At 47.9% G+C, this 12,500-nt stretch overlaps 1 protein-coding gene across 1 annotated transcript in view; it reads left to right on the plus strand.

Moving 5' to 3' along the window:
• Positions 1 to 10,296, plus strand: part of LOC147027293 (receptor activity-modifying protein 1-like) — a 12,542-nt gene extending 2,246 nt beyond the window's left edge. Inside the window, exons 2-3 of the mRNA XM_085876597.1 lie at positions 9,065 to 9,203; positions 9,428 to 10,296. Coding sequence (XP_085732723.1) covers positions 9,065 to 9,203; positions 9,428 to 9,683 — 395 coding nt within the window. The 3' untranslated portion in view covers positions 9,684 to 10,296. The remainder of the gene's footprint in view (positions 1 to 9,064; positions 9,204 to 9,427) is intronic.
• Positions 10,297 to 12,500: the final 2,204 nt, after the last annotated feature.

The raw sequence follows: 12,500 nt of genomic DNA on the forward strand, positions 1-12,500 counted from the left end.
TTGACCCTCTGCTTCCGACTCTCCGACCGACTCTCCGACCCTGTTCTGCTGACTCTCTCGTTCTTGACTCTCCGACCTTTGACCTTTCACCTCGCTCCCCATTGGCCCGAGAAAAAGTGGGCGTGAAGGCTTTTTGATCCACAAATTTGCATATATCGATCGCCCTGGGGGCGGGGCCAATTCGCCCCTCGCTCACCGATTGGACGGCAAAAAGTGGGCGTGTGTCGTTTTTGATCCGTTTTTGAAGCACAAAATCCGTGATTTTGTACACGCTGTTCAACGTGCGCCCTACACGAGTCCAGCATCGGTGCCCATGAGTGGCGCGAGATGACGGTGATGCGATGGTGGCGAGTTGTGACGGTAAAGGTCGTGGCGGTTGTGGTGAAGCGGCGTTGTGGTTGGTGGTTGTTGTTGTGGTTGTGATCATGGCGGTTGGTCCAAAATAAAGATAGTAAAAGAAAAACGGCTATCCTGAAGAGTCGCAGCACGTATAAATGACATGTATTCCCACTAGACAACGGGTTTGGGCCTAACTACACATGCACTTACCGAGATACCTCACCTAAGGGACCTGAATGGTGGTTTGCGAATCTGGTAACCACAACACTACCCCCTTCCCTTTTTACAGACTCGTCCCGAGTCGTCAAATTTTCGTGTGCCATCATGTGTAGTTTTCCCCTAGTACATTTTACCTACGGATCCCTGAGTGCGACATTCATGGTATTCGTGTCCCCAAAATAAATAACCTGAGGGCTGCGTAACTACCTAAACAAACTCACTCACACGGACGACTTAAATAAAATTGCCGGCGCTAAGACATACATGCCGGGGGCGCACTCATATGTACAGTACATCTTAACCTTAACTTACAAATTTTACACTAAACCATGGCCCAGGATCATCGAACTCTGCAAAAAGAAAGCAGTTAGCAGGGAGCCAGGCTGCCCACATGCAGTCTCTGGCTCAAAACAATGCAGGTGACAGGGAACGTGGCTGGCTGCTCACACGCAGTCCAAGGCCTTCCCTTTTGAACTGAACGCAGTGAACCACAACGGTGCATGGGCTGCACAAACGCAGTCTCCGTGCCAGCTCAAGTGGCACACGCAATGAACACAACGAATGGATGGATGCACGGTTTGAACTGAATGCAGTGAACCACAACGGTGCATGGGCCGCACAAACGTAGTCTCCGTGCCAGCTCAAGTGGCACATGCAATGAGCACAACGAATGAATGGATGAATGGATGGACGCAAAACACGGTGCACGGGCTGCCACTGCAGGCCCGTGTTGTAGCTGCCAACAGGGCAGTTCTCGCAGCTTGCAAACTGTTGCCTTGATCCTGGCGCACATGGAAATGAACAGGGGGGGCAAAGCAAAAATTGAACGGGGCTGGTGAACCTGGGCAGTGGGCATGGCATGGCAAAGGTGAGCAGGCAAACACAGCCCGCAGAAGAAGACTGCTGCAGGCAAACACAGCGGGCAGATGAACTGGCCGGCACAGGCCTTGAAGCAACACGGCCAGCCGATGGCACAGGCCTTGCAGCAAAACAACAGCTGCCGAAGAAGTTGGCCGGCCTCCGCCTTGAAGCAAAACACGGCCAGCCGATGAAGTTGGCCAGCTCTTGCCGTTCAGTGGAGGTTGGTGGAGGGAGTGCGGTGGTGCTGGCCACTTGGAGGGCGGGCTCGGACCTACCTACCTGTCTCCCTCCCAACCTATCGCCTTTGCCTGTCACTGTACATACCCACTCCCTTAATTTGTCAAACCCCAATTTAGCCCCAACTTAATTTTTTATTGCTTTTATTTTTACTTCCCCTCTATAAATCGTCCCCTAACCCCCTTTATCGTCCTTGTTCGGCTAACCTATCCTGTCACCTAGCCTACTCCCAACCCCTACGTTCCCTTTCCGGAGGGGAACAAGGGAGAGCTAACGTCCTGTGTCGAGGCCCAACGAAGCCTCAGAATGGCCTCCCCAGAGTTCGGCGATCTTACCACCAAGTGGGTCCAGCGGCCCACAACGACAGCGAGGGGATGGATGATGCGGAGGGGTACATCTCCTAATCTACCCTAACCATTTAACTGTTAAACTACCCCGGGGCTTTCAACAAGCGCCTCTCGCTTAAATTATTGGTTCTATAAACCCAGATTCCCGTCGCCTGTGTTGGTGTCCTTACAATTTCGGGCCTCGCCCCCCAATTTTCTCTCCGTGCCCTCACACGGTCTCCTGGCTGGGACACGTGGCTCCCTCCGGCAGGCACGACCCTCTGCCGAATCTCCCGCTATGGCACCCCCGGGCACTACACTGCCTCCGAGCCTACCAGCTCCCTAACACCGGGGAGTGCCCCCCATGGCACCTCCCCTGAAACGCACACGTGGCAGGCCGGCCTCCCGGGCCCCTTTCCGAGGGTCACCCGTGCCCACAACACTGCCCACGCGGCTAATGGCGCCCCGGGCCCCCGCACCAAGCAGGCGCACCCGTGCCCACTACTCTATCCCGGCCCCCCATGGGCCCTTGGCCTACCGCGGCCGACTAGCCTGGTGCCCGGGGTACCCACTCAGCGATACTCACCTTTCGCAGCCACGCTCCCAAGCCCGTCAACAGGGCTCCTGCACCCCTCCAAACGGGTTTCGAGCCTACATTCACACCAACAACAAAACAACCTCCATTTTTCAATTTGACTAACCCAGCTAACTCACTCTACACTGACCCCGGGGTCCCTTGGGTGGGAGTCACTCCTCCCCCCAATCACTCATCGCACCATGCATTCCCCATTCACTCCACACACACAGACCCGCTGGCCTCACTCACTCACCAAGCACATGCTTCCAATTTACTCACCAACAACTCTTCAACACACACACCACTGAACTCTGCCATCCTTCTATCTACCTCCCCTAACTAACTCGTGCTCCCACGTTGTCCCTTAAACTAGTAGCACGTTCCTTTTAACACTACGTAGCTAAGCTACGTCCCCACTACACATTCACAAGTCTGTCACAGTCTCCAAAGAAATCATTTTATTTCCCAACCTAAATCTGGCTACAATCCCTCTAACTAATCCATTCCACGGACTCCATGAGGACTTACCCCTGCCCCATGAAGTCGGTCTAACTAAGCTAACCCTTCCCCCTAACTAGTTTCCATCCTGTGCCCAAGTTAAGGGGGTCTTTCACCCCTTGCCCAGGAATCCTTTGCACCCGAAAGTGAGGCTTGTTCTTTTTTTTCTACATGCGCAGCGCCAGCGCGGCAACTCAGAGCTCGCGCACTTTGCACCTGCCCGTGACGTCATGCAGCTGCACGTGTTCCTCGTCCCTCCTTGGACGCTACCATCCGGCAGAGATTCCCCTCCTGCCGGATTCCAACCCCACGTGCAGCCATGGCGTCACCGTGCGCATAAAAAAAAAAACACAAGCCACACGTCTCGAGGGGTTCCCCACGCGAACACATGTGCCTTGCCCGTTGGAGCTGAACACACACGATCGCGTGGAGAACCCGTCCGGTCCAAATCCGTTTACCTGCCTAAACTTTGTCCGTCCGCGGGATCGGCAAATCCACCGCGTGCGTTTCCGGACCGGGACTTCACTCTCGCAAGCGAGCACGTGGTGGTCTCGTGCGTTGCACAGCACGAACCGCGTGCTCACTGCTGGGCGAACCCGGCACGGTCCCCGAAACAACTACAGCCGCTACTCGGCTTTCTCTCCTCTGTCGCCGTCTCCGTCTCCATTCAACCCACGCATACCTGCGTGTTACGACGCACACAGTCCACTCCATCACATTCACACCGGGAGATGCGGCTGCGTGCTCCCGCATGCCAACCGACATCTCCCTTACATACCGCTCTCTCACACACACGGTCTCCCTTGCACACAGCGACCTTGCACACGGCCGTTCACTCACGCGTGCCTCACTACTCACACAAACCATACTACTCACACGTGGTGCTCCATTCACTCGCGCGGGGGCACTCACCCGCGGTGCCTCACCCACGCACGCGAGGGCACTCAACCGCTGTGCCTCATCCACACACCGTGCCTCACTCATACACGCGGGGGCACTCACCCGCGGTACCTCACTCATACACACGGCGACACTCACACACGCGGTCTCTTCCACACAACGTCCCTCACTCATACACGCGGGGGCACTCAACCGCGGTGCCTCATCCATACACCGTGTGCTGGGAAGCACGTACACCGGCACAATCGCCACCACACCAATCACACGTGGTGCCTCACTCATACTGGCCGTTTCACTCACACACACGGCCTCACTCACACACGGTGCCTCACCCACGCACGGCGTGCTGGGAAGCACGTACTCCGGCACCATCGCCACCACACCACTCACACACGGGGTCGCTTCCACACACGGGGACGCACTCACACCTTGCACCACACACACAGGGACAACCACACTGGGGATTTGTGTCCCCACAAGGGTCTCCGGGGCCTCTACACCCCCCAAGCTCTCCGTGCACCCGTCCACAGCACCCGTCCCCTCAACCTCGCAAAGCACGACCGAACTCACCTGGTCGTGACTCGCCTCAAGGGGGCATACTCCCTCCCCTTGTTCCTGGAGGAGGTCATCCAGCTGCTCGCACCGGGTCCCCACACGCTCCGCGAGCTCAACCTCACTATCCTCCACTACCTCCGTGTGTGTGTGTGCGTCACTTACCCCGTCTTCATCGTGTTGTCTCTCCTCTATTTTTTTTGTCTCCCGTGTCTCTATACATTTATAAGTTTCTGTTGTCCCCTCCTGTCTATTAGTCTCCGCTTCTTTCTGGCGTCTTTCCCTTATCTTTAAGTAGGTCAACCTTGCTTTCTCTTTAAGTCGCTCCCGTCCTTCCCTGTTTTTCACTCCTTGCTCTTTCACGATCTCCGCGTACCTCATCCTTGCTCTCCGTATTAATTGTTCTTTTCTCTCCCTCGCAATTACTTTCACCTCGTGTCTTGTCTCCCGAATTACTTTTTCCTTACCCGCCTCCACCGCGGGCCTGTCAGCCGTTGCACCCCCTTCCAGCTCGTTTGTTCCGACACGTGGAGTCGCCATTTTAAGTTCCCTGCTCACGGCCTTCATGCCCGCCTGCAGGCATCGGCCCATGTTCTGCGTCTTACCCCGCAGCTTTTTCGTTCTTTCCTTCATTTGCTGTGTACTCGCATCGATATTTTCGTTCATGCTTTTTATTTCGTTTTTCATATTCGCTTCCATCTTCGTTTTTACTTCGTCCATTTGCTTGTTCATGTTCGCAATCATCTTCGCTGTCGTTTCCGCATACATTTTTGCCAGCATGGTGTATAGCTGGGTCATGTCGGGTGCGCTTGGGTGAGCCGTTTCGGCAGGGGTCGGGGAAGGGTTTTGGTGGAGAGGGGGGGGGGAGGTGTCATACACCGCGGCCGCTGCCGCACCCACCTCAGGTTCTGGGTTCAGTTGGGGGAGTCCGTGTTCCTGCACAATCAACATTTCCTGCACGGGGATTCCATCCTGGACCATGGATTCTACATTACTATTACACATACCTAATCCACCCGGCACCCGCTCGCCTTGAGACGCCATCTTGCTTCTCGTGAAGGGTTAATTTGAATCGCTCGTAATTTGGAGGGAATCGGGGGTCGCTTCTCTCACCCCTGGACCGATTCCCGTGAATTTAGCCGGAGACAGGAGAGCCTGTTGTCCCGCTCTCCAATACCAGTGCCGCGAGGAGGGCGATGAATTTGTATCCCACTCCTGACACCAGTGTTGCGGATTTCACGCCCGCCGGCGTGCTGACGGCCACGTAACTCGAATCGCGGCACGTCGCCCACCGGACGGACAATCCAGTCGTGACCCTCTCGGACTAACGCCGGGAACCAGTCACGGGTGGACCTTTCGGTCTCACCGCGATCGAGCCAATCAGCCCCCGCGTGGGATAGGGTTGCTCGCCAAATTCGAACTACCTAAGTACCCACGCGGAGGGTAGACCGGGCGATCGCACCTCGCCGCAGGTCGACTTCGGACACGGGCCACTTAAGCGACCCGTTCCGTACTATCAGAATAACCGAGCGGTGTTATCGTCGACCTCGACGGTTCGATTAATTATCGGGCGTATTCAGCCCACTACCAACCCTTTACGTGAAGCAAGATGGGGATTCAAAGAAAGAAATGACGAAGCGAAGCGGGAAAACAGTTCAACAATAAAGCACATTTATTCGCGGCACACGGGAAGCACACAAATACAATTCCACCAAATGCACACAAAAAAAAGAAAACACACTTCCATTTACACAAAAAGCAAACATAAAAGTGAAAACACAGTGCAGAGCTAATACCGACTACCGAGCACACGGCAACACTTATACAATTCTACTTCACAGACGGCGCCGACAACACATACCCAAAACCAAGGAAAAGAAATCCCCCAAGAATGAGGTAGGCCTGAGGCCGAGACCGGGTCGGGCCTACCCGTCTGGTGATGAGACGCGGAGCGGCGATGACCCCGCAACCCGCGGGCCTCGTGGACAGTGCCTGGCAGGGGGTGGGAACGGGGCCCCCTTGGTCGCACTATCTCAGCGCGGGGGGAAACAGGAGGGGGTTGCTGGTGCTCGGGGTATAGAGGATCTTTATTATCCCTGGTGTGCGTCTCCACCTCGGCCAGGTCGCGCTGCCGGCCTCCCTCGGGTGCAGCTTCCTGCACGACGCGAGCACCCCCTCGTCTGGTGTCGCCGCCTTTCCACAGCTCCGTCCCCTCCGTTCCGACTCCAACGCACACGACGAGCAGCTCCACCGCCCGCGAAGTCTTGACCCTCTGCTTCCGACTCTCCGACCGACTCTCCGACCCTGTTCTGCTGACTCTCTCGTTCTTGACTCTCCGACCTTTGACCTTTCACCTCGCTCCCCATTGGCCCGAGAAAAAGTGGGCGTGAAGGCTTTTTGATCCACAAATTTGCATATATCGATCGCCCTGGGGGCGGGGCCAATTCGCCCCTCGCTCACCGATTGGACGGCAAAAAGTGGGCGTGTGTCGTTTTTGATCCGTTTTTTGAAGCACAAAATCCGTGATTTTGTACACGCTGTTCAACGTGCGCCCTACACGAGTCCAGCATCGGTGCCCATGAGTGGCGCGAGATGACGGTGATGCGATGGTGGCGAGTTGTGACGGTAAAGGTCGTGGCGGTTGTGGTGAAGCGGCGTTGTGGTTGGTGGTTGTTGTTGTGGTTGTGATCATGGCGGTTGGTCCAAAATAAAGATAGTAAAAAAGAAAACCGCTATCCTGAAGAGTCGCAGCACGTATAAATGACATGTATTCCCACTAGACAACGGGTTTGGGCCTAACTACACATGCACTTACCGAGATACCTCACCTAAGGGACCTGAATGGTGGTTTGCGAATCTGGTAACCACAACAATATATATATATATATATATATATATATGTATATATATATATATATATATGTATATATATATATATATATATATATATATATATGTATATATATATATGTATATATATATATATATATATATATATATATATATATATATATATGTATATATATATATATACGGTTGGGATTACACATTTTTAAAGAAGGCACTTCCAACCAAAAGTATAAACTCGATCGACTCCGCTAATTTGAGCAAAATCAAAAACAAACCCTGAGACCGGGTCTCCTCTCGCTTTTTTGCTCAAATTAGCGGAGTCGATTGAGTTTATACTTTTGGTTGGAAGTGTCTTCTTTAAATATATATATATATATATATATATATATATATATATATATATATATATATATATATATATATATATATATATATATATATATATATATATATATATATATATATATATATATATATATATATATATATGAGCCTGGTGTTGGCGCAGTGGTTAGGGTAGCGGCTTGGGATCCAAAAGGTCCTGAGTTCAAGCCCCGTTGGGCCACTGAATTAATACACCAGGGGGTTGACTCAGCCTGTCATCCTTCCGAGGTCGGCGAAGTGAGTACCAGTGTACTGGGCCGGTGTATACCCCGGTTAAAATAGGTGTACAATATCCCTGTGTCGTAAGAGGCGACCAGGGTTGCGTCAGGAAGGGCATCCGGCGTAAAACATGTGCCAAATCACTGTGCGGATCATACGGATGATCCGCTGTGGCGACCCCTAACGGGAGCAGCCGAAAGAAGAAGAAGAAGAAGAAGAAGAAATATATATATATATATATATATATATATATATATATATATATATCAGTACTGATTTTTTTAACATTTTTCCTGACAGATGCATTTAAAGCCAGGTCTGTATTTGCAAACTTTCCATGAAATATGAAAGCTCTGCACTACACGCCAATTAAGCTGTTCGTTGCACCTTGTGCGTGGATAATATGTTGTGTGTACCTACCTATTCCTGCTTGAAAAATAATCTGGAATCAAGAAGGGCTTTAATATCATTTTGTTTTAAATGTCCAACTCCTTTTTTTGGAGGTGTGCAAACAAAAAATGTTTCATGAGCATTTTCCTTATTTATTTAAAAAAAAATTCAGGGGGTTAGTCGAATATGACATTCCTCCATACAGATCTATCCTCTGCATCAGTTTTGTGCAAACCCAAACATTCCATATCTTTTCTTTTTTTTGTGACATTTTCAATGCATGCCTTTTTAGGATGTCTTCTCAGCTTTCCAGCACGACCTTTATTGCTTTCTCTAAAGCTTCATCTTCTGATCTTCTGGTCTTCGTTGCACATGACCTTCACTAGTATTGATTTTTAATCTCTTCCTGACTTTTGAGCTTGATATTCTTTCTTTTTAAGACCATCCCTTCGTGCATTGCATCATTCTCACATCTTCCATTATTTTAACATTTTCGATCCACAGTTTATAGGCACAAGTGCAGCTTCCACCAATAGATCAGGAGATTTAATATAAACTTCATTTGAATCTTGTTTACATATGCTGACCATAAAACTTTTAAAAGTGTAAAACAAAATGTCTGTGCTCTACGGTGCCAGAAATGAAATGGTGCCGTGCACCTTGCAACATGCATTTTGGGATGAGCACAACAAACTGTTTCTGTTGTTTGCAGGTGTAGTGGCACTCACGGTCCTTGCATGCCATGAAAAACAATTGGAGTACATCATGGGTGCAGTGTGCCTGAAGGGGTACAGCAGACACATGACTAACCTGAGCACACCAGCCACCTGCAACTGGAGCCTCACACACAGGTGCAGGGCTTCTGGTTAGCTTGAGACTCAATATTCCTTGATCTGCTGATCCTAATATATATATATATATATATATATATATATATATATATATATATATATGTATATATATATATATATATATATATATATATATATATATATATATATATATCTATCTGATTTATCAACTTTATGTATCAACCTCTGGATGCTTTTGGTCTGTCCATCTTGTTGACATGCAGATACTATCGCGAGCTCACTGACTGTACGGTGAGCGCCTCTGAAATAGCTGGCTGTTTCTGGCCCAACCAAGAAGTGGACACCTTTTTCATGCACGTGCATCGTGTCTACCTATCGGAGTGCACCCCTCAGCCTTCTGTACTCCAGGATCCAACTGCTGAAATATTGGGCTTGTTAATTTCTATACCAGTGGTGCTCACTCCTGTCATGGCCGGACTGGTCGTTTGGTGCAGTAAAAGGAACAACTACAGCAACTAATTAGGTTATGGAACATTATGCAGGATTACTCAGAGGCTCACAGGAATTATTTCAGTACATACCTTTTGGTCGATCTGTGTCGTGCAGGCTCGGACATTTGGTATAAAGATTGTTTAATTGGTGAAACGTCGTTCCATGACAAAATCTTACCGGCTATTGCATCAAATGCAAAGCCGATCGATATTTATTTCAAATTTGGTCTGCTGGTTGCGTCATTATCCCTGCTTGCACAGGTACTTTTGCATGGCTAAAATACTGATTTGGTGCTCTCAACCCTTCCTTCACCTTTCTACCACAGTGATCCTATACTGTACATAAAGGGAATTATTTGACCACAATACTAGCCCTGACACCTTTACAAAACATACAATCTGATTTTTGACTTGAATACACAACTGTACAAGCAAGTACTATCAGACATGACAGCCAGCTTAATATCTCTTTTCACAGACAGTACTGTATGTGTCATAGTACAGTTCCCCCCTATTTGCACAAGCAAAATTGATATCCTACCACTTTTTATGATTCATTGGGCCTATTCTTGGAAAATGATGGACTGCATCTCTTTGTCATATAACTATAAAAGTGATCATAGGACACAACTATTTTCAAACTTTTATGGACTTTCATTTTTGTGTATAGATAACTAAAACAGGAAAAGTGATGATGGGTCAGAAGTCAGGATCGTTGACACAAACTGTGAATGTCACTTGAAGGCACCTATACTGTTAAGCTCCCTCCAGGAAGCTCTAGCTTAGATCTTTTTGACTTGTATTCGTACACACACACAATTAATCTGAGTGAAAATTTTTAAAATATATATATATATATATATATACTTTTTAATTTTATTATGATAGTTGTCCAACTAGTCAAGAAGAGCTGCATACAAAGCAGCTCATCGCCATTTCCCACCTGACCGGAGCAGTTCAATAGCATTGATGAGTTGAGAGATCATTGATTGCTTTTGCCTATGACAGGTGAGAGATGTAATTGGGTTTTGAAGATGTATTTTTTGGGAGCCTGTGGCATTGCACATGGTGGGGTGCTTGTAACTTCAATATTGCAGGTTTATTCGACACTATAGCTGATGATCTGCCAGGTAGCCGTGAAACTGGCCTGTTTGTTTCATGGTTGCCTCGCTTTGCAGTTGCATTCATTTGTGCAACATGTCAATGTATTTGCTTCTGAAGTGTTTGGGTTTGGTGGGAAATTATGAGCTACCTTATATGAAACTATTTTTGACAATTCTAAATGATATATATATATATATATATATATATATATATATATATATATATATATATATATATATATATATATATATATATATATATACATATACACACACATACATACTGGAAGGTGAGAGATGTAAATAGACCCTAAATATATAATTATTTATTGATATATTGCAATACCTAAGGGTAGAACTTTTAATAATGTGTGATCAGGTTGAGCTAAAAACACACTTTTAATTTCCAAAAGTATTACTTTGTAGTCAAATGACACGGTGAAAGCAGATGAGTCACACCTTGATTATAAATAACAAAGATGTATTTTAAGCATCGAAGAACAGAAACAATATGCCACGGACTAATTAATATAAATACTTATTGTGGGAGTAACATCGGCCAGCAGGGATGGCTACCAACAATGGGGGAAAGGGGGGGGGGGGGATGGTGGGAATCAAATGGAGTGGAAGAATTAAAAATAACAAAGAAAATGAGAATTCATGGTTGCAGGACTGTAGTGGCGAATGTAGGAGGACAGGAGAAAAAGCTGGGAATAGCAGCAGATTGGGAGGAGAAGTGACAGTTTCAGCCAGTGCTGTTTGCAGATTTTGTAGCGAATGATCAGCCTTTGGCAGAATGGAAGCACACTTTGGGCATCTGCCGAGCATAGAGTGCCATAGTGATCTTCGACAGAAGAGCTCTGAAGGTAATCGATGCACACAAACCACTGTAATGGAGGTATGATCTTGAGCATGCAATTAGCACTTATGTTGGCACAGTGAGACCCATGAGAGAGGCCAGAAGCGTGTAAAACACCGCAGCTGAGCCAGAGACTTGTGAGGAGTTATGGAAACATTGCCGAAGCTAAACTACCATTTAAATCTTCGTGTAGAACCCAGAGGCCATCACTGTGCCTGCAGCTGCCAGATGAACCAACTCTGAAAGCTGGATCTGACTCTCCTCCCCTCCTCCCCCGTCATATCTCATATCCCTCAAAATCGGGAACAGCCAACCATCACTGGCACATTCTTTAAATTGTCTCGACCTCTACCCGAACCACAGTTTGTATCTGAACCAGCTTACTTATCAGGAAAGTTTGCTCAAGCAAGGGTGAGCTCAAACCAGCCATAGAGAGTGGAAATGCAAATACATGTTGAACCCACCTGTAGATTGATGGTTCACACAGGTTGAGGTAGAACAAATTAAAAACGAACAATACAAAATAAACTACCAGCTGTTTATCTGTATCTAACACTTACCTTGTGCAGAGCCCAGAGTGCAGGAGTGAAAAAAATCAATGAGTGAAAACTACCACCTGCTATCTAACACTTACGTTGCATGGTCCAATGATGCAATATTTACATCCTTAATGGAATTATAACGAAAGTAATACACATCATGTAATTAACTATATTCATGAAAAATCACCATTTTCAGAAGAAAAAAAAATACACTAAATGTATATACATGAAGAACACGTACAAGTGTGGTTTAAAAGAGTACACTCTCACTGATGTTGAGCAATTTAGTTAAAATGACATGGTCAGATAACTTCAGGACAGTCTGACAAATCACCACCGAA

The sequence above is a fragment of the Eptatretus burgeri genome, chromosome 4, assembly GCF_056783735.1.
Source record: "Eptatretus burgeri isolate ZD-2024b chromosome 4, Ebu_testis_v1, whole genome shotgun sequence".
Taxonomy (NCBI): domain Eukaryota; kingdom Metazoa; phylum Chordata; class Myxini; order Myxiniformes; family Myxinidae; genus Eptatretus; species Eptatretus burgeri.